Source organism: Neoarius graeffei, chromosome 3 (genome assembly GCF_027579695.1).
Source record: "Neoarius graeffei isolate fNeoGra1 chromosome 3, fNeoGra1.pri, whole genome shotgun sequence".
Classification (NCBI taxonomy): Eukaryota; Metazoa; Chordata; class Actinopteri; order Siluriformes; family Ariidae; genus Neoarius; species Neoarius graeffei.
The window spans coordinates 31142558-31166056 of NC_083571.1; the positions used below are offsets into that span (position 1 = coordinate 31142558).

A 23499-nucleotide genomic window follows, 5' to 3' on the forward strand; every position below is an offset into this window, starting at 1 on the left:
TTGGACTTTCCCATTTTACTGTGTTGGTCAATCCAATGAATGCTGTAAACAAACCCTTTTTATGAAGACACAGAGAAGCTACCAGCTGCAGTCAATCATGATCCCTAACAGGAAGTTAAGAGACCTCGGCCTTGGCAAGATGAGAGAGATTTTTGAAGTCTCAGCACGTCTGAATTAATAATCTAAGTGAGTGTATGTAAATTTTTGACCCTGTGTTGATTTCAGAAAACCCAAAGAAAATTAAAACTTGTGCAAGAAATTCTCCTGTTTTTTTTTTTTAAATTAAAGCTGTATACTGTACATTCTGCCACAGAAAAAGAACAGCTCAAAGAAATTACTGAAAGCCCAAATATTGCCATGACATTCATATCCAAGATGACATCCGTGTCACTGTATGTAAACTTCAGATCACAACTGTATAGCCACATTATTTCTTATGATAATAAGGTTGGAAAAAAAACCCCAGTGCTTTTGCTCCAAAAAATGCTAAAACTGTATACATGCAGGTTAGTTCTATAGCAGTTGATCAAGATGGCGTTCTTTATAAAGCATTTGGATTACTCCTGACAGGAATCAAAATTGCACTATAATAGCACAGCTACTCTTAATCATTTAAAACCTATATTTCTAAGAGAACATGTATGGAATCAATTTTGTGCCAAAATGTTCATACAATACTTTTGAAATATCAAACAAAAACGACAAATCAAAATACAAAAAAAGAAAAAAAAAGTCAATTTTTTTAGACTGGCAAACAAATTATTCGTGTAATCGTGCAAAATATCAGTCTATTACTCTTCAGAAACCTTTTATTTTTGTTCCGCGTCTTTCTCAGTTTTGTTTGACGTAATTTATTTTGGTTGCGATTCCAGCTTTCTCGTTTGCGCTCCCTGACTTTTTGCTTGCAGTTTTGGCACAAACTTCCCGTGTGGGTGGGCTGTCCAGGAACGCATTCCCATTGGCTAACTTGTGTTTGACTGACAGCTCCGCTCAGCCATTTCCTACTCGGATTCTGGCAGACTGTTTGACGAGTGACCAATCTAGGGATCGACCGATATGTTTTTTTCAGGGCCGATACCGATTATTATGGAATTGGGATGCCGATAACCGATATGCGCAACCGATAAATGTAAACATTATAATTCACATGAAATTAAACATAGCACACACTGACACAGACCTTCATATCCATGAAATGTATGTTTAATTGTAAAATTGAACATGAAATTTTGTGCAGGGAGATGCCAGCAGCATTTGTACAATAAAGTCAAACATTAGTTAGAATAAAATGAGAAATAATAATAAAATAAATATTCACCAATAAAAAAATAAATCACTGCTCATAAATAATAAATATTTATAATTTATTTATATTTATATTTATAATAATAAATTACAGCTCACCATTTTCAGTGGAAAATAAATGAAAATACACTCTGGATTCTTTTACACTAAGAACTAAGTAAGACTTACCAACTTCAAGTAGTTTTTAAATAACAAATCAAGCGTAGCAAAAAAAATAACAAAACTGCCTGCAGCATTTTTTAAAAAGTAAAATCAAACATAAAGTCGGCTATCACTCCCTATTATGTAACAACTTAACAAGTAACCATCTACGGCTCTGCTCCTTTAAGAGTATATCGCTTTCCGAATCAGAAGCGCTAGCGAGGAGAATCACTTGCGCAAGAATTATAAATAGTGGAATACATTACAGCGCAATGTGAAGTAGCATAAGAACATTTAAGTCAAGAGTTTAATTGATGTATTTTGTTCATTACCGTTTATCCAAGCAAGTGTGCATCCACGACACAATTAATTACTGAGCCCACAACAAGCGTTCTGACAAACTCCCTACAGTATTACACAGCCTACTAGCACCATATCACACCTGGCGTGTTTAAATGTTCAAATAGTGCTTTATAAAGTTACCTAACATATACAAGTGCAATGCGCTTTTTGAGCACGAGTCACGTCATGAAGTTTACTCATCACCATAACAAATAGCCAGTAGGCTTGCGCTAGCCTACAGAACACAAACACTACGTTTTATTTCGTCTTCCCTTGACCACCTCTCTGTATGGCTGTCATTCTACTGTTCGAGTAGAACTACTGACACATTCACAACGTTTCCAGACGGGGATTTAAAAATGACTGCAGCCTACGTTATGCTGGGGACTGCCTACTATGGACAGCATTACATGTAGTTTCAGCGAGACTAGTTGGTTGTAGGCTAATTCAAGTGCTTTCTTCCGTAAGCTAAGTTTGCCTGGCTACACAGATGCAAATGGACAATTTTAACGAGTAGTAGATGAAGAATGTAAACATATAATGATGTTGTGCTTTTGCAACTTGTGTGTTTTTGACTTATTGCGGCAAAAGCAGCGTGTCCTTACCTTGAAGTGGGATCTGCTTCTGCCCGAGTGCCCATACGGCCGCCTTGAAACAGTTCAGAGTTTAGCTACGCGTGTTGATTGGCTGTATCCCTTGTGCCGCTTCTGCCCGAGTGCCCATACGGCCGCCTTGAAACAGTTCACAACAAATCAGATGTTGTGGTGGGCGGGACCGTGTTCTTGAACTCAGAGAGGCGAGTGCAGGAAAGGACGTGCAGTGACAGTCGCGTTAGGAACGAAATGGCTGCAGAAAGGCATGTTATCGGCATATCGGTGGAAATTATGGCCGATATCGATAACCCTAAAAATGCAGAATATCGGCCCGATATATCGGCCAGGCCGATTATCGGTCGACCCCTAGACCGATCCATTGACGGTAAACAAGGATCGAGTGGACTTCAGTGGCGACTGTGATATTGAATTAATTCAACAAAGTGTAAATTCAATATCATAGTCGCCACTGAAGTCCACTCGATCCTTGTTTACCGTCAATGGATCAGTCACTTGTCAAACAGTCCGCCAGAATCCGAGTAGGGAATGGCTGAGCGGAGCTGTCAGTCAAACACAAGTTAGCCAATGGGAATGCGTTCCTGGACAGCCCGCCCACACGTGAAGTTTGTGCCAAAACTGCAAGCAAAAAGTCAGGGAGCGCAAACGAGAAAGCTGGAATCGCAACCAAAATAAATTACGTCAAACAAAACTGAGAAAGCCGCGGAACAAAAATAAAAGGTTTCTGAAGAGTAACAGACTGATATTTTGCACGATTACACAAATAATTTGTTTGCCAGTCTAAAAAAATTGACTTTTTGTTTTTTTGTATTTTGATTTTGTCGTTTTTGTTTGATATTTCAAAAGTATTGTATGAACATTTTGGCACAAAATTGATTCCATAAACATGCTCTTCACATTTTTCTACGCTAATTAGGGCGATTAGGCTGTTCTTACATTTTCATATTGTGTACTCCTGATCACTGGAAGTTTGTCGATATTTCCCACAATGCAAGTTACACTAAATTATGTGAATCCCCGACAGACCATTCATAACATGCTGCCGCTGCTGGCTAAGAAAAAAATGGATGCACTCATCTCTGAGATGCAAGACTCCTGCTTCAAATTGGGGATTGTTCCTACAGTTACGATCGAATACGTCAACTCGCTCACCTTCCTAGAGGAGATCCAGGACCGGGTAAGTGTGTTTCTGTTCATTGTGACTATATATATATATATAATGTTATTTACCAGCTGGGAGGTCCGTATGGTGAAATACCGTGACCGAGGTCTTGAAAGTACTGAGCGAGGCCCTCTGGGCCGAGGTCACGGTATTTCACCATATGGACTGACCTTAAGCTGGTAAATAATATATTTATTTTTTTCTTTACTAAATTCTAACAGAAAACGAGAGCGCCCAAAAGGGAAAACCGAGCCGAGCCGCCATTTTGAATCCTCATTCACGGCTGTAATGCAAATGGCTTCCTCCTCGGTATACAAGTGCACTTCCATGGCAGGAAAAAAACTACATTTTGCCGCCTATGTAGTCCCCTATTTATACAAATAGGAGTCGTTCAGGATTCAGCCATGTTTTTGCTCGACGGTGGCAGCAGTTAGAGGTTTTTAGCTTTCTCCTGAAATGTTTTCTTTTATTTCTTCTTCCTCAGGGTAGTAAAACTCGCTTTCGCTGTGAACACTGTCGTTATCGCTATCCATGCTGTAAAATTAATGCTATTCTCCTGAGAAATGCTGGCAAACATTTATAAGATTTTTGATAATCATAAATAAATCTTATAAAAAAAGATAAATGTTGACAAAAAACGCTACTATGTTTGTTGTTGTTGTGAACGAGCGAGTCGCCAGAGGTCCGTAACCGGGGTCTGTAACTGGGGTCCGTATCGTAGGATACGGACCCGCTAACCAGCCAATCAGAGCGCAGGATTTTATGGAAACCGCACTGCGAAAAAAATAATTGCTGGTTATTTCTCTCATCACTCTTAGTATTTAGTGTTAGTAATTAGTTTATATCAGCGGTCCGCAACCACCGGTCCGCGGACCGGTACCGGTCCGCGAGACATTCCGAACCGGGTCATGACATTGGGGGGAAATGCCAAAAAAAGGGGGGATTTTTTATATATGAAAGAGAGAGAGAGGTGTAAATAAAACATGGGTTCATTTCACGTTAGATAAGTATGCGTGGACGCTGCATAGCCTATTGCATTCGGAGGCCGATAGCACATTTTATTTTTTTCAATCATGATGACTGTCTGACCCGCCCTCAACACGTAGGCTATTTTCCCACAGCGCTGCCTCAGATCAGCTCAGTTCTCACGGTCAGCGACAGTGTATATTAGCTACAATGAGCAAGAAGCAGCAAACGTCCTTAGAAAGTTTCTTTGGTTTGGGTAAGGGTGAAAAGAGGTCCAGCATCGATGACAATAATGATCCCGGAAGCAACCCAAAGAAAAAGAAGGGATCTTTCAATAGGAGATATGATGATTCCTACCTAAAATTCGGCTTTACACAGACCGGTGACTCGCATGCTCCTAATCCGTTGTGTGTGGTGTGCGGGGACAAGCTGTCGAATGAGTCTATGAAGCCATCAAAGCTCATTCGACACCTTGAAACTAAACACCCCACACTTAAAAATAAACCTCTTGAATTCTTTGAGCGCAAAAAGCAAGAGCAAGATTCACAAAAACTCATGCTAAAGACAACTACTTCTGTGAACGTGGCTTTGCTAAGAGCCTCGTACAGAGTGGCGTGTCAAATAGCTAAGTCAAAGAAACCATTCACTATTGGAGAAGAGCTAATTCTGCCTTCTGCCCAAGACATGTGCGACGAAGTGCTTGGGGAGGCAGCAGCCAAAAAGATAGGCTCGGTACCTCTTTCTGCCAGTACTGTGCAGAGGCGCATTAATGATATAGCGGAGGATATTGAGGCGCAGTTGTTGCAGAGGCTAAAAGGGTCGCCGTGGTTTGCAATTCAGGTAGACGAGTCCACTGATGTGGAAAACAGGGCAATACTTCTCATTTTCGTGCGGTACATTTTTGAGGAGGATGTTGAGGAGGATCTGTTGTGTGTGCTCTCCCTTCCAACAAACACCACAGGTGCAGAGTTGTTTCGGGCGTTGGATGGTTACGTGTCAGGGAAATTAGACTGGTCCTTCTGCATCGGTGTATGTACTGATGGGGCTGCGGCGATGACTGGGCGGCTGTCTGGTTTCACTGCGAGGCTGAGCGAGGTTGCACCTGACTGCGAACACACACTGTGTCATTCACAGAGAAATGCTGGCCAGCCGTAAATTGTCACCGGAGTTGAATGCTGTATTGAACGATGTCGTTAAAATGGTCAACTTCATCAAAGCACACGCACTCAACACCCAGTTGTTTGAGCAGCTCTGCGAAGAAATGAATGCAGAGCACAAACGCCTTCTCTTGCACGCAGAGGTCAGGTGGCTGTCGAGGGGGAAGTCACTGGCCAGAGTGTTCGAGTTGAGAGAGCCTCTGCAGGCATTTCTGGCAGGAAAACAGTCTGATCTGGCTGCGCATTTCAGTGATGAACACTGGGTGTCAAAACTCGCCTACCTCTGTGACATTTTTGCTTTGCTTAATGAGCTCAACCTGACACTTCAGGGGAGAATGACGACTGTCTTTAAAGTAGCAGACAAAGTCGCTGCATTTAAAGCAAAGCTGGATCAGTGGGGGCGTCGCGTAGACAAGGGTGTATTTGACATGTTTCATTTATTAGTGGGGCTATTGGGGGAAACGGAGCCAGCGCCAGCTCTATCACAGTTGGTTCGTGACCATCTCGTTGGGCTGTCGAAAGAATTCGACCGCTACTTCCCAGCCTCCCGAGATCCGCGTGATAAGAATGAATGGATCCGCAATCCATTTGCAAGAATTCCTGACCACCTGTCCGTTCAGGAGGAAGCGCAGCTGATCGAGCTGGCAAATGACGGTGGTCTTAAGACTAAATTTGACCAAACAAACTCTCTGCCTGCGTTCTGGGTAAACGCCAAACGGGAATATCCGGAAATAGCCGTAAAAGCGCTCAAAACGTTGCTGCCCTTCCCAACTACTTATCTTTGCGAGGCCGGGTTTTCCGCAATGACAGTGACCAAAACAAAACTGAGAAACCGATTGGATATTTCAAATACATTAAGCGTGTCACTGTCCAACATCACCCCCAGATGGGACATTCTAGCTGCAGGGAAACAAGCACAGGGCTCACATTAAAATTTAATCGGCTTATGCCATAATAAAATTAGGCCTTTAATTTGGTTCAGCACCTATTCCTATTGTGTTGTGCATGTTGTTTTCATGTTCCTAGTTCAATTTTGTCGTTCAAGTTTATGTTCCTGATTCAGTTTTACTTACTGTTCATAGCTGAAGTTCGCTACTTTTAACGCATGCACAACACCAGATATGGAACCAAAGCGATCACCAAAATTGTCCTCCAATTCAAATAATCAATTATTCTAATTTGTAAAAGCGTCAGCTAAATGCATTCTCCCAGTGTCTGCTAAACGTAGACACCCCGCCCCCCAGCTCGCGCGTGTGAGACCACGCCCCCCCCCCCCCCCCCCCCCCCCCCCCACACACACACACACACACACACCCACACCGGGCCGCAGCAAAACAATGCTGAACCAAACCGGTCCCTAGTGCTGAAAAGGTTGGGGACCCCTGGTTTATATGATAGAAATAAATTTTCTCTCTCTCTCTCCATGCCTCAGGTTGGATTCCTGGACCAGGAGGTCGTAACGATAAACCAGATGTATAATCTGATTGAAAGCTACTCCGTTCCCACTCCGCCGGAAGACCTTGCTGTTTTCATGACACTTCAGCCATCCAGATCATCTCTGACTGACCTCATTGAGAAGGCGGTGGAAGACCGTGAAGCCACTGTGGCCAAGTTTTGCCAGCACCTGCAGAACGACATCAGTGAACTCAGCAATGATGTGAAAAGGATCAAACAAGAAGCAGATGTAAGCCAGCTGATACACACACACACACACACGCACACACACACCACCTTTTGTTTTTATAGCCAATTCAGGCAGGTAACAACATTAATCATTTTATCTCTCTTTTTTTTTGGGGGGGATTTCCAGAACAAGCTGATTCTGGATATTAATGCAAACCGGGCTGAAGTTCGTACATTGTTGGGAAAAATCCAGAACTCCCTAGATGAGCTGCAAGACCAAGCCTTTCACTACAAATCCTACCAGAAGAAATTTCAGGTCAGAAGAAGGTTTAAAGCACTTCAGTACTGTTCTGTGTTTGTAATTGTTTGGCCTATGTGTGTCATTTCTGCACATCTTTTTATTTGCGTGTGTGGGAATAGGTGGAGGTGACTAAGTATGAGTCTTTGGAGGAGCTGAGTGCTGAAATGAAGCTGAAACATTTGCTGTGGGATTCATTAGAGGATTGGGACAAGTTGCAGAACAGCTGGATGCAGGTATACACCATAATGTACAGGTGCATACACTGCAGTGTATTCCAGGGCTCACAATCCTGGACTTAAGTTCATGCGCTAGAGTTTCTCGGAAGACAGTTTATTGATCTAATTTCTTTTGCTCTTATAAATCCAGAACCGGACTCAAATTCTTGAGCCAAAGTTATTGGGTTTAAATTCCTGGGCTAAAATCACTGGAATTAAATTCCAGTTCCTGGATCGAAATCCCTGGGCTAAAGTTATTGGATTTAAGTTGCTGGGATAAAATTCCTAGAATTGCGTCCCAGTTCCTGGATCAAAATGTACAGTTTTTAGGCATGAGAGTTCCTCGGTTAAAGATCCATGACTTCAGTTCCTAAGCTTAACCTTCTAGAGGAGCTTAAAGTAACACAAACACTTAAATAAATCCATTCTTCTCCATGATTCCATGAATATGAAGATAGTTGTGATCATTTTCACCCCCGATGAGATTGTGGATAATCAGCCTTTGATAATAAAAAAAGTGAAAAAACAAGCCCCACCAAAGCAGGACGATCGAGCAGACGGGAACTGGGGCACCTTATTGTGACGTACAGTGGTGCTTGAAAGTTTGTGAACCCTTTAGAATTTTCTATATTTCTGCATAAATACGACCGAAAACATCATCAGATTTTCACACAAGTCCGAAAAGTAGATAAAGAGAACCCAGTTAAACAAATGTGGACAGGACAGTTAAAGAAACAGTTGTGGAAGGACCTGAAGCGAGTAGTTCATGTGAGGAAACCCACCAACATCCCAGAGTTGAAGCTGTTCTGTACGGAGGAACGGGCTAAAATTCCTCCAAGCCGGTGTGCAGGACTGATCAACAGTTACCGCAAACGTTTAGTTGCAGTTATTGCTGCACAAGGGGGTCACACCAGATACTGAAAGCAAAGGTTCACATCCTTTTGCCACTCACAGATATGTAATATTGGATAATTTTCCTCAATAAATAAATGACCAAGTATAATATTTTTGTCTCATTTGTTTAACTGGGTTCTCTTTATCTACTTTTAGGACTTGTGTGAAAATCTGATGATGTTTTAGATCATATTTATCAGGGATGAGAGTTTTCCGGTTTTTCTGAGTAAAAAACGACCTTTTTATATTATGCCAAATCCGTTGAGAATTTTTTTTATTAATTTCGGGGGGTTGGGGTATGTTCCTTCATGCTGTTCAAACTTAATTCACTCCAACGATGTTTACACATTATTTGTAAGTCGCCATCTTTAGTCTCGTTGAATCTCGTTGAATGTGATGTAAAATTCGTGTTATCTACATTGTTATTGGTCAAAACATCGACGTCAAGACCATAATAGCCAATCAAAACAGTTTTTACAAAGACACCCACATCCGCTTTCTTTTATCAAAACTTACACGTGTTCGTGAGCTGCATATCAAAAATACTTTCCTCTAATCGGCGTTTTTTCTCAAGATGCCGAATACTATTGACAAGCGAGATGAAGCGAAGGTATGTGAAATTGATGCTGGTATAAAAAAACAAGCTTAGCAAAGCAAAAGGAAAGCAAGAGAGGAGTGTGAGAGAGAGCAGAAGAGAGCCAGGTTAGAGCATGTAAAAACACAGGAGGCGCTGGCTCATGAAAGAAAAAGGAAAAAAGAGAGGACTGATGAGCTTTTGGCTTTGGCCAAGAAGCTGAAGAAGAATTCTAAATGATCAAATGAAAATTTGTTTCAAAAATAACTGGGAACTGTAAATAACTTAACTGTAAAAAGTGTGAATAGACATATGCTCTTCCTTTTGAAGAAAACATACAAGTGATGTGGACAATAAGATAAAGACAGTCCCCGTAAAATATGCATTTGTTTGATTCAATACATTGAATATATGATAATTTGAATTATAGCTGACAGTGTTGATAACCGTATAACTTTAAAGTTTAAATAGACATTGTGAAGAAATCATATATAAGTAATGTGGACATTAGGAAAAGGTCAGTCTCGATAAGATATATAAATGTTTTTATTTAATTACTGTATTTTTCAGACTATAAGTCGCACTTTTTTTCATGGTTCGGCTGGACATGCGACTTATACTCCGGTGCGACGTATATATGGTTTTTTTTTTCACCGCGAGTAATAACGATTAGTAATAGGCTACTAATATTAGTTATAATAATAATATAGGCTATTAGTAATAATGATAGCGATAGTATTAAAGATAGTAGTAGATATTTAAAATAATCAGACTAGGCTACTTACAGGGCAAAGGGCGCGTTATCACTGCTCAGCTGTTCGTTTATTAAATAAGCAGTGCAGTCGCGCAGTAACCACGCGCCGCTTATCAGATAGAATCACAGATTCTATGGATAGAATAACCCTTCAAAAAAGTGCGACTTGTAGTCCGGTGCGACGTATATATGTTTTTTTTGTCTTCATAATGCAGGCTGATGCGACTTAAACTCCGGAGCGACGTATAGTCCGGAAAATACAGTAAATATATTGAATATATGAAAATTTGAATTATTAATGGAACTGTAAATAATTATGGATTTTAATGGACATTTTTTAGAAAAACAAGTGATGTTGACAATGAGTAATAACCAGTCCCTATAAAATGTACATATTATTTTGAATTAATGCAATACACATATTGATTTTGATACATATTGTTCTATATAATAGTGTTTTTATTTCAATAAGCATGAAAATAGGCATCAGGTGTTTTAATTAACTCCAGCTCAGATTGCAGGAAATAGGGTGTGTAAGGTCTCATTTTGAAAAAAATTTCACGTTCAAAAATGTATAAGATTTTTGCTAAAAATCTTCCAAATAAATCTTATTTTTAAAAAAAAGATAAATGTTGACAAAAATTGCTACTATGTTTGTTGTTGTGAACGAGCGAGTCGCCAGAGGTCTGTAACTGGGGTCCGTATGGTAGGATATGGACCCGCTCGCCAGCCAATCAGAGTGCAGGATTTGATAGAAACCAGACCGCGAAAAAGTATTTTCTGTTACTCTGTGAAAAGTAGTCGGCGGCTACTACAGACAGTGGTTTGCCGCCACCGCCGCCGGGCTACTTTTGAGACCTCTGACAGTTCATAGCTCACAGCTCATGTTCTGTCATGAAAACATGTTCTGTCGGTGCGCCTTCCAGGCAGGGGTTCACCAGTCTACGTCATTTCTGGTTTGGGCCATACTCGGCAGAAGGGAAGGGAATTCCAGGCATCGCTTCATAACGGGAGGTTTAAATGTTTTGTTGAGTTTTCATCTCCACAGCTTGCGATTATATCGAAAATTGAAAGTTTGCGTTAAAATCCATGAAACGACACCAAGGAGACCTGTTCGTGTCAGGATCACTTTAAGTTCCTGAACTGATTATCTGGGTTAAAGTTCTTGGACGAAAGCTCCTGAGCTTAAATTACTGAAAGCTTCTTAGCTTGGTAGAACATGGAACGTGATTTCCGTAGTCCATTTGAGGTTTAGAAATTGCCACACACCACACATGTTTGTGTTGCATGGATCTTTTTATCCCTTTTTTATTCTTCTTCTATAGAACATCTGATCATCTATTCCAGCCATGTCCTTACATTAGTGTGTCTGTTACAGAGTAAATTTAACGAGCTCAACCATGAGCTCCTGACTGTCGAGGTGAACAAGTATGGCAAGTACGTGCACCAGCTGGAGAAAGGGCTTCCACCCAATAGTGTCCTGCCCCACCTCAAAGCTAACGTGGATACCATGAGGAAAAAGGTGGAGCAATAATTCTTCTAGTTTGACCAAATTGGTTTGAAGGAGCAACTGACACTTTCCTTGACATTTTTTTAAATTGTCTTAATGGTTGCGTGTGTGTGTGTGTGTGTGTGAAGCTACCAGTGATCACTGATTTGCGTAACCCATGTCTGAAAGAACGGCACTGGGGCATGTTGGAGAGCATCCTGGGGGTCAGCCTTGTGGAGAACCCACCCACTTGTGATGCCTTGCAAGAACTCGGTGCTTTCAACTATGCTGAGAAGATCCAAGAGGTCAGAGACATATGGAAGATGGATAAATGAATAAATTAACGAGATGTTCTGTTGTATGTCGTACAAGGGGATCATCATGACTTTATTATTTCTCTCAGGTTTCAGGCCAGGCGTCAGGAGAGGCGGCTCTGGAGACAGTGGTGAAAAAGGTCAGTGGCGAAGAACACTGTCATATCCAGGTTTGTTTGTTTTTTTTGGTGTAAAATGTTTGTGCAGAGTTATAGATTTGCACTGCTACTAGGTGGAGGACTTGTGGAAGACTACAGAGTTTACGGTGCTGTTTCATCGTGAACACAAAGACGTGTTTATTCTTGGCGGCACAGATGATATCCAGGTGAGAAATAAAGAAATAAACACAACGCGACATTATCTATAGTGGTGCTTGAAAGTTTGTGAACCCTTTAGAATTTTCTATATTTCTGCATAAATAGGACCTAAAACATCATCAGATTTTCACACAAGTCCTAAAAGTAGATAAAGAGAACCCAGTTAAACAAATGAGACAAAAATATTATACTTGGTCATTTATTTATTGAGGAAAATGATCCAATATTACATATCTGTGAGTGGCAAAAGTATGTGAACCTTTGCTTTCAGTATCTGGTGTGACCCCCTTGTGCAGCAATAACTGCAACTAAACGTTTGCGGTAACTGTTGATCAGTCCTGCACACCAGCTTGGAGGAATTTTAGCCCATTCCTCCGTACAGAACAGTTTCAACTCTGGGATGTTGGTGGGTTTCCTCACATGAACTGCTCGCTTCAGGTCCTTCCACAACATTTCCATTGGATTAAGGTCAGGACTTTGACTTGGCCATTCCAAAACATTAACTTTATTCTTCTTTAACCATTCTTTGGTAGAACGACTTGTGTGCTTAGGGTCGTTGTCTTGCTGCATGACCCGCCTTCTCTTGAGATTCAGTTCATGGACAGATGTCCTGACATTTTCCTTTAGAATTCACTGGTATAATTCAGAATTCATCGTTCCATCAATTGTTCCAGCCGTCCTGGCCCGGATGCAGCAAAACAAGCCCAAACCATGATACTACCACCACCATGTTTCACAGATGGGATAAGGTTCTTATGCTGGAATGCAGTGTTTTCCTTTCTCCAAACATAACGCTTCTCATTTAAACCAAAAAGTTCTATTTTGGTCTCATCCATCCACAAAACATTTTTCCAATAGCCTTCTGGCTTGTCCATGTGATCTTTAGCAAACTGCAGACGAGCAGCAGCAATGTTCTTTTTGGAGAGCAGTGGCTTTCTCCTTGCAACCATTGTTGTTCAGTGTTCTCCTGATGGTGGACTCATGAACATTAACATTAGCCAAATGTGAGAGAGGCCTTCAGTTGCTTAGAAGTTACCCTGGGGTACTTTGTGACCTCGGCGACTATTACACGCCTTGCTCTTGGAGTGATCTTTGTTGGTCGACCACTCCTGGGGAGGGTAACAATGGTCTTGAAATTCCTCCATTTGTACACAATCTGTCTGACTGTGGATTGGTAGAGTCCAAACTCTTTAGAGATGGTTTTGTAACCTTTTCCAGCCTGATGAGCATCAACAACGCTTTTTCTGAGGTCCTCAGAAATCTCCTTTGTTCGTGCCATGATACACTTCCACAAACATGTGTTGTGAAGATCAGACTTTGATAGATCCCTGTTCTTTAAATAAAACAGGGTGCCCACTCACACCTGATAGTCATCCCATTGATTGAAAACACCTGACTCTAATTTCACCTTCAAATTAACTGCTAATCCTAGAGGTTCACATACTTTTGCCACTCACAGATATGTAATATTGGATCATTTTCCTCAATAAATAAATGACCAAGTATAATATTTTTGTCTCATTTGTTTAACTGGGTTCTCTTTATCAACTTTTAGGACTTGTGTGAAAATCTGATGATGTTTTAGGTCATATTTATGCAGAAATATAGAAAATTCAAAAGGGTTCACAAACTTTCAAGCACCACTATAGCATATGGTACCAGACAGTATAGTAAATAACAAGTGTTACATGCCCTGTGTGTTTGCGTGTAGGTGTTGTTGGACGACAGCTCCATCAATATCACCACAGTTGCATCTTCACGTTATGTTGGTCCCATCGAGGCCAAAGTAGAGTTGTGGCAGCACCAGCTCTCCCTGTTCACCCAGACACTGGTAATCACACTCCGAGTATACGTCGATAATCACAGTCCCATTTTCTTTTCCGAACACTAGTTCATGTGCAGTGGCTTGTATCCGTGACTGTTTAAAATGCGATTCATTATAATCTTTTGTTCTCTCTCGGTGCGTGCAGGACGAGTGGTTGACATGTCAGAGAAACTGGCTTTATTTGGAGAGCATCTTCACTGCTCCGGATATCCAGAGGCAGCTCCCTGCTGAGGCCAAGATGTTCCTGCAGGTGGACAAATCCTGGAAAGACATCATGAGGAAGGTGCACAGCTTTCCCAACGCACTGCGTGCTGGAACACAGCCAGGTCAGAAACAACACAATACTAGACAGCCATTTGCGATTAACAGTGAGACAAGACCGAGCATATACACTCACCGGCTCCTTTATTAGGAACACCCATCCGTCCACCTGCTCGCCAGCAACACGATGCATAAAATCATACAGATACAAATCTTCAGTTAACGTTCACTTCAAACATCAGAACGGGAAAATTGCGATCTCAAAGTGTGACTTTCACTGTGGCATGGGTGTTGGTTTGAGTATTTCGGAAACTGCTGATCTCCTGGGGTTTTCACACACAACAGTCTCTCGAGTTTATCCAGAATGGTGCAAAAAACAAAACAAAAAAATCGAGCGAGCGGCAGGACCGTGGGTGGAAACAAACGCCTTGTTGATAAGAGAGGTCGGAGGAAAATGGCCAGATTAGGTCGAGCTTTTTTGCCAGGAAGGATATAGTAACTCATACACTACCGTTCAAAAGTTTGGGGTCACCCAGACAATTTTGTGTTTTCCATGAAAAGTCACTTTTATTTACCACCATAAGTTGTAAAATGAATAGAAAATATAGTCAAGACATTTTTCTGGCCATTTTGAGCATTTAATCGACCCCACAAAATAATGTGATGCTCCAGAAACTCAATCTGCTCAAAGGAAGGTCAGTTTTATAGCTTCTCTAAAGAGCTCAACTGTTTTCAGCTGTGCTAACATGATTGTACAAGGGTTTTCTAATCATCCATTAGCCTTCTGAGGCAATGAGCAAACACATTGTACCATTAGAACACTGGAGTGAGAGTTGCTGGAAATGGGCCTCTATACACCTATGGAGATATTGCACCAAAAACCACACATTTGCAGCTAGAATAGTCATTTACCACATTAGCAATGGATAGAGTGGATTTCTGATTAGTTTAAAGTGATCTTCATTGAAAAGAACAGTGCTTTTCTTTCAAAAATAAGGACATTTCAAAGTGACCCCAAACTTTTGAACGGTAGTGTATAATCACTCTTTACAATTGTGGTGAGCAGAAAAGCATCTCAGCATGTAACAGAACACCACCACACTGGGTTCCAGTCCTGCATCCAAGAACAGGAATCTTAGAATCAAGAACAAGTACCTATTAAAGTGGCCGGCGAGTGTAGTACCTGCAATAATTTATTAACATATGACAGCACAGGTGCGACTCTTGTAAAACTTAGCCAATGGAGTTGTTATAACATACCAGTCGTATTTTTCATGCATCCGGGACATGGAGATCCAAAACCGTGACATAAGTCTCTGTCATTCGTAAGGAAATTGATGAAATTTTTTTTTGGATAAATTTGGGTACTTTTTCTGTGTGAATGTGTCGATATAATAAAAAGAAAATCACACATTGGCTTGAAGATATGAAATTTATCTTCTCGTATTAAAAAACTCGCATTTTTCATACGAAATACATTGCAGATCTGAGTGAAATAATTAAACAATATTGGTTGGCGTTGACTGGTCTATCAGATATATTCCATTCAGCCAGCATGATTTTGAACGAGTCTTCGACTCGTTCAGTATCCTGCTGGCTGAATGGAATATATCTGATATACCATGAAAAAAAGGAATTATTATTATTTCAATTATTATTATACATACACTACCGTTCAAAAGTTTGGGGTCACTTTGAAATGTCCTTATTTTTGAAAGAAAAGCACTGTTCTTTTCAATGAAGATCACTTTAAACTAATCAGAAATGCACTCTATCCATTGCTAATGTGGTAAATGACTATTCTAGCTGCAAATGTCTGGTTTTTGGTGCAATATCTCCATAGGTGTATAGAGGCCCATTTCCAGCAACTCTCACTCCAGTGTTCTAATGGTACAATGTGTTTGCTCATTGCCTCAGAAGGCTAATGGATGATTAGAAAACCCTTGTACAATCATGTTAGCACAGCTGAAAACAGTTGAGCTCTTTAGAGAAGCTATAAAACTGACCTTCCTTTGAGCAGATTGAGTTTCTGGAGCATCACATTATTTTGTGGGGTCGATTAAATGCTCAAAATGGCCAGAAAAATGTCTTGACTATATTTTCTATTCATTTTACAACTTATGGTGGTAAATAAAAGTGTGACTTTTCATGGAAAACACAAAATTGTCTGGGTGACCCCAAACTTTTGAACGGTAGTGTACACACTCTTCATATCAGCATTCTCGAAGGCCAATGCTAGCTTACCTGCAAGTTGGCGCTGTTAGCGCCGCAGTGAATTCACCTTCCAGCTGCTGGAATTCATCAGTAGCACAGACTAACAAATGAGAAGCTAAGATTTCTCTCCCAAGACTCTTCTTCCATGCACACTCGCCACAGCATTTTTCACTCAAACTTAAGTATTAATTTCCTGATGTAATTTACTTAGTTACTTTTAAAATCAATATCTGCAACTGCACACAACGGAGCGACCTGGCAGCCAAAATTTCTCTCAAAATCTTCCGCTTTCAACAAAGCAAACCTCGCAGCCATGTCTGTTCATAAACTTGCACAGTCATTCGCGAGCGCAGAAGTTTTACATCTCCAATGTGTCTCTTTTCCAGTTTTTTGATGTCCGTTGGTATGTTTATCTCTTGTAAAGATGCGTGAAGAATATCCAGTGACGTTTTGGTAGCCTTTCAGGTGTTCAGCACGTCTGTCTCTTTAAATCTTAAGCTTTGAATGAAGCAAACCTCGCCGCCATGTTAGTGTACAAACTGTCACAGTCACTCACTCGCGCAAAGTTTTACATCTCCGATGTACCTCTTTTCCAGTTTTTCAGTGTCCGTTGGTATATTTTTCTCTTGCAAATATGCATGAAGAATACAGTGGTGCTTGAAAGTTTGTGAACTCTTTAGAATTTTCTATATTTCTGCATAAATATGACAAAAACAACATCAGATTTTCACACAAGTCCTAAAAGTAGATAAAGAGAATGCAGTTAAACAAATGAGACAAAAATATTATATTTGGTTATTTATTTATTTATTTATTTATTTATTTATTGAGGAAAATGATCGAAAATTACATATCTGTGAGTGGCAAAAGTGAACCTCTAGGATTAGCAGTTAATTTGAAGGTGAAATTAGAGTCAGGTGTTTTCAATCAATGGGATGACAATCAGGTGTGAGTGGGCACCCTGTTTTATTTAAAGAACAGGGATCTATCAAAGTCTGATCTTCACAACACGTTTGTGGAAGTGTATCATGGCACGAACAAAGGAGATTTCTGAGGGCCTCAGAAAAAGCATTGTTGATGCTCATCAGGCTGGAAAAGGTTACAAAACCATCTCTAAAGAGTTTGGACTCCACCAATCCACAGTCAGACAGATTGTGTACAAATGGAGGAATTTCAAGACCATTGTTACCCTCCCCAGGAGTGGTCAACCAACAAAGATCACTCCAAGAGCAAGGCGTGTAATAGTCGGCGAGGTCACAAAGGACCCCAGTGTAAATTCTAAGCAACTGAAGGCCTCTCTCACATTGGCTAATGTTCATGAGTCCACCATCAGGAGAACACTGAACAACAATGGTGTGCATGGCAGGGTTGCAAGGAGAAAGCCACTGCTCTCCAAAAAGAACATTGCTGCTCGTCTGCAGTTTGCTTAAGATCACGTGGACAAGCCAGAAGGCTATTGGAAAAATGTTTTGTGGACAGATGAGACCAAAATAGAACCTTTTGGTTTAAATGAGAAGCGTTATGTTTGGAGAAAGGAAAACACTGCATTCCAGCATAAGAACCTTATCCCATCTGTGAAACATGGTGGTGGTAGTATCATGGTTTGGGCTTGTGTTGCTGCATCTGGGTCAGGACGGCTTGTCATCATTGATGGAACAATGAATTCTGAATTATTACCAGCGAATTCTAAAGGAAAATGTCAGGACATCTGTCCATGAACTGAATCTCAAGGGAAGGTGGGTCATGCAGCAAGACAACAACCCTAAGCACACAAGTCGTTCTACCAAAGAATGGTTAAAGAAGAATAAAGTTAATGTTTTGGAATGGCCAAGTCAAAGTCCTGACCTTAATCCAATGGAAATGTTGTGGAAGGACCTGAAGCAAGCAATTCATGTGAGGAAACCCACCAACATCCCAGAGTTGAAGCTGTTCTGTACGGAGGAATGGGCTAAAATTCCTCCAAGCCGGTGTGCAGGACTGATCAACAGTTACCGCAAACGTTTAGTTGCAGTTATTGCTGCACAAGGGGGTCACACCAGATACTGAAAGCAAAGGTTCACATACTTTTGCCACTCACAGATATGTAATATTGGATCATTTTCCTCAATAAATAAATGACCAAGTATAATATTTTTGTCTCATTTGTTTAACTGGGTTCTCTTTATCTACTTTTAGGACTTGTGTGAAAATCTGATGATGTTTTAGGTCATATTTATGCAGAAATATAGAAAATTCTAAAGGGTTCACAAACTTTCAAGCACTACTGTATATAATGAAGTTTTGGTAGCCTTTCAGGTGTTCAGTGCGTCTCCGGTTTCAGTTTATTTATTTAGTGCTTAATTATAGCATAGCTAATCTTTGCAGTTGCACTGGATTAGCCTCGTCTTCACTCTTTCCCAGTGGACAAAGAAATGATTCCGCGCATGCGCAGGAGAAAAGTTTTGTCATTGGGTCAGAGCATGAGCTCTGACATGTGACGTCATGTTGTCTTGACAACGTGCAATATTGCAACAATATTCCACGCTTATTCTCCATTGGGAGAGTGGCGTAACACACGGAGGATAAGCGATATGATAACAATATTGCATGCCATTAATAAACCCACTAGAAGGGAATAGGATGCATGTTTTTATTCCATGGAAAAAGTGTCCTGTATGTATAATAATTCCTGATATTTCACTCCGATTATGTCACTCCCAGTGTTTTCCTGCTGACTGGACATGCATTGTCAAAATGGTTCAAAATTAATTATTTTTTAAAATGTGTTTATTAATTTTCCTTTTTCCAACAACACAAACAAGCAAACTAAAAACACAAAACTTCAACACAACAACACACCAGCAACACACAATGGCTCAGTTACACACGTACAGTATCCACATTAATAAAGGAAATAAAAAGAAAGTACATAAGTAAATGAAGGAAAAGAAAACTAGTTGTACAGCAATGCGTCCCCTTATTATGACCTTCCAGGGAATCCCTGTAATAGAATGGAAGATACATTGGGGTCCAAGTAATTCAAATCAGGCTCCCAAACTTTATAAAATTGGTTTAATTTTGAATGTGATATACAACCCTGATTCCAAAAAAGTTGGGACAAAGTACAAATTGTAAATAAAAATGGAATGCAATAATTTACAAATCTCAAAAACTGATATTGTATTCACAATCGAACATAGACAACATATCAAATGTCGAAAGTGAGACATTTTGAAATTTCATGCTGCAGGCTAAACACCCTTTCAAATAACTTCTGGTAACACACTTTCTCAATACTTCTGCCCAGGAAGGCTCCCAGTTCCTGTGATAAGCTATATTAAAACCTCTTAACACCAAAGTGGAAACAAAAACAAGATGGTCGAGCAGCACAGTAACCATCAAACAATTGGGCACACACATGTATGAAAACATACATAACCTTAACATTAAAAGGCAGCAAAACTGGTTTGTATACATAGTTTTCACTGATGTCACGGCATTCCGGGGAACGCCCTCCAGCCGCCATATCGTGGGGCAAACAAAACGGACCATCGCCGTTACCGGCTACGTTATCTCGGACGAATTTATGAAGTTATATAGTCAGTTTTCTAAAATAAAGATCAATGTCGGCAAAATCAAGCAAACAGAAGTATATAGAAACATTAGACGACGTCTCACGACAACGGTATGCAGCCAGACTGGCCTTGATTGGGGGAATTGACCCCTACGAAGTGGACAAAGATGCATTTTCAAGTGACTATGCAGGGCTGCCAAAGCCTGAAACTGCCAAAGCCTGCTCCAAAGCCTGAAACTGACTTCATCAAACTTTAAAGGCTGTCTGATACAGTGGGGCAAAAAAGTATTTAGTCCAGGGGTGTCCAAACTGATCCATAAAGGGCCGTGTGGCTGCAGGTTTTCATTCCAGCCATGCAGCAGCACACCTGATTTGGCTCATTCAGTCAACTGACACACCCACCCTTTAATCAAGGGTGGGTGTGGCTGCAAGTATTTGACTGTGTGAAGACAGTTCATTTGATTGAATGAGCCAAGTCAGGTGTGCTGCTACATGGCTGGAATGAAAACCTGCAGCCACACGGCCCTTTGTGGATCAGTGTGGACACCCCTGATTTAGTCAGTCACCAATTGTGCAAGTTCTCCCACTTAAAAAGATGAGAGAGGCCTGTAAATTTCATCATAGGTACACTTCAACTATGAGAGACAGAATGGGGGGAAAGAATCCAGGAAATCACATTGTAGGATTTTTAATGAATTAATTGGTAAATTCCTCGGTAAAATAAGTATTTGGTCCCCTACAAACAAGCAAGATTTCTGGCTCTCACAGACCTGTAACTTCTTCTTTAAGAGGCTCCTCTGTCCTCCACCCGTTACCTGTATTAATGGCACCTGTTTGAACTCGTTATCAGTATAAAAGACACCTGTCCACAACCTCAAACAGTCACACTCCAAACTCCACTATGGCCAAGACCAAAGAGCTGTCAAAGGACACCAGAAACAAAACTGTAGACCTGCACCAGGCTGGGAAGACTGAATCTGCAATAGGTAAGCAGCTTGGTGTGAAGAAATCAACTGTGGGAGCAATTATTAGAAAATGGAAGACATACAAGACCACTGATAATCTCCCTCGATCTGGGGCTCCACGCAAGATCTCACCCTGTGGGGTCAAAATGATCACAAGAACGGTGAGCAAAAATCCCAGAACCACACGGGGGGACCTAGTGAATGACCTGCAGAGAGCTGGGACCAAAGTAACAAAGGCTACCATCAGTAACACACTACGCCGCCAGGGACTCAAATCCTGCAGTGCCAGACGTGTCCCCCTGCTTAAGCCAGTACATGTCCAGGCCCGTCTGAAGTTTGCTAGAGAGCATTTGGATGATCCAGAAGAGGATTGGGAGAATGTCATATGGTCAGATGAAACCAAAATAGAACTTTTTGGTAAAAACTCAACTTGTCATGTTTGGAGGAGAAAGAATGCTGAGTTGCATCCAAAGAACACCATACCTACTGTGAAGCATGGGGGTGGAAACATCATGCTTTGGGGCTGTTTTTCTGCAAAGGGACCAGGACGACTGATCCGTGTAAGGGCAATTCCATGTAAATGTCAACCTCACCATGCAAAAATAAAGCAACATGTAATACATCAAAACCACTCCCAGAGATATCACCTAGGCCTGTATTTTACAGATGTGAATAAGTTGAACCAATTTGTAACCAACCTAATATGTCACTGTCAGTCTTTCTTTCTTATAATGTAAACCCCAAGCTAAAATCAACTTTGATCATGTACAATTCTATATTATTGCCACAAGCCACAGAAATGTATGCTAAAATCCACAAAACAGCAAAACAATAGCCATCCTAAATATTATTTAAGAACTTTGATAGTTTTAGCTGATATTTAGAGAGTTTTTCAAAGGGTTATGGTGGTTAAATTGCTGATTTTCTAAACATATGCCATGTCTATTTCAGACGCGTCACATCCATAACGGAATTATGTCACATCCATAACACTGATTTTTTCTTCCTAGATTCTGCTTGAAATAGAAAATATTTTAAACAAAGGCTTTTTTTATTTTCAGCTAAGACTCCTTTATTAAATGCATGCCTGCATTTGGATATTATGTTTGCAATTTCACAGAGTTTGATGAATATGTGTAGTCACCCTGGAAATGGGGTATTTTTTCCGTCACATCCATAACGCACATCTTTTTTGGCATATTCTAGAGTTCTAAATGTACTACGGGAATTCTTTTTTTCCCATGACTTCTCCAATATGAGAGGTCTTAAAAATATACAACAAATTTTAAAATACTGGAAAGGAATAAAAATTAACTAGGTCAATTGTTGCCATTTTGAGTCCAAATGTCACATCCATAACGCTGGAATTGCTCGTAAAGGAAAGAATGAATGGGGCCATGTATCGTGAGATTTTGAGTGAAAACCTCCTTCCATCAGCAAGGGCATTGAAGATGAAACGTGGCTGGGTCTTTCAGCATGACAACGATCCCAAATACACCGCCCGGGCAACGAAGGAGTGGCTTCGTAAGAAGCATTTCAAGGTCCTGGAGTGGCCTAGCCAGTCTCCAGATCTCAACCCCATAGAAAATCTTTGGAGGGAGTTGAAAGTCCATGTTGCCCAGCGACAGCCCCAAAACATCACTGCTCTAGAGGAGATCTGCATGGAGGAATGGGCCAAAATACCAGCAACAGTGTGTGAAAACCTTGTGAAGACTTACAGAAAACGTTTGACCTCTGTCATTGCCAACAAAGGGTATATAACAAAGGATTGAGATGAACTTTTGTTATTGACCAAATACTTATTTTCCACCATAATTTGCAAATAAATTCTTTAAAAATCAGACAATGTGATTTCTGGATTTTTTTTTCTCATTTTGTCTCTCATAGTTGAAGTGTACCTATGATGAACATTACAGGCCTCTCTCATCTTTTTAAGTGGGAGAACTTGCACAATTGGTGACTGACTAAATACTTCTTTGCCACACTGTATATACAACTTTATATATTCTAGCATTAAATAGACTGTTGAATGTTATGCAACCGTAATAAGTTGATTAAACACAAATCAAATCATACAGAATAGACCTAAAATGTTTTTCAAAAATGACCCTTGCGTGAGTGAAGTGACAAGTGTCAAATAGAAACGTGACAAACGAGCGATATTAAGTGTACAATGTAAACGTACACTCAGCGGTTCCAGTTAGGCATTCTCCAGAGATTGTTTACACGATGTTTTGGTTTCCAAAAACAAATTTAAACACAATTGATTGTTTATTTAAACAACTTACCACATATAAAATGATCGGAGCAGACTTTGCTGTGTTTGGAAGGCTGATAATCCTTGCGGTTGATTCTCGCAAGCCATAGATTTCTCCTTTGTATGCCGAGTTTGTTTGTTTGCTCGCCTTCGTGCTCCCGTACAGTGGGAATTCCATAAAAGCTCTGCTTGACGTCATCATCAGACCTATTACGACAGCCGTGAATACAACAGGTGTGCACCATTGCTAGCTTTAAAT

At 40.6% G+C, this 23499-nt stretch overlaps 1 protein-coding gene across 1 annotated transcript in view; it reads left to right on the forward strand.

Annotated features, from left to right (window-relative positions):
• Positions 1-23499, forward strand: part of dnah6 (dynein, axonemal, heavy chain 6) — a 276461-nt gene that overhangs the window by 38069 nt on the left and 214893 nt on the right. Inside the window, 10 exon segments of the mRNA XM_060916664.1 lie at positions 3424-3576; positions 7117-7368; positions 7495-7623; positions 7728-7841; positions 11424-11567; positions 11684-11839; positions 11938-11988; positions 12081-12173; positions 13877-13996; positions 14136-14316. Of these exon segments, the coding sequence (XP_060772647.1) occupies positions 3424-3576; positions 7117-7368; positions 7495-7623; positions 7728-7841; positions 11424-11567; positions 11684-11839; positions 11938-11988; positions 12081-12173; positions 13877-13996; positions 14136-14316 (1393 nt within the window).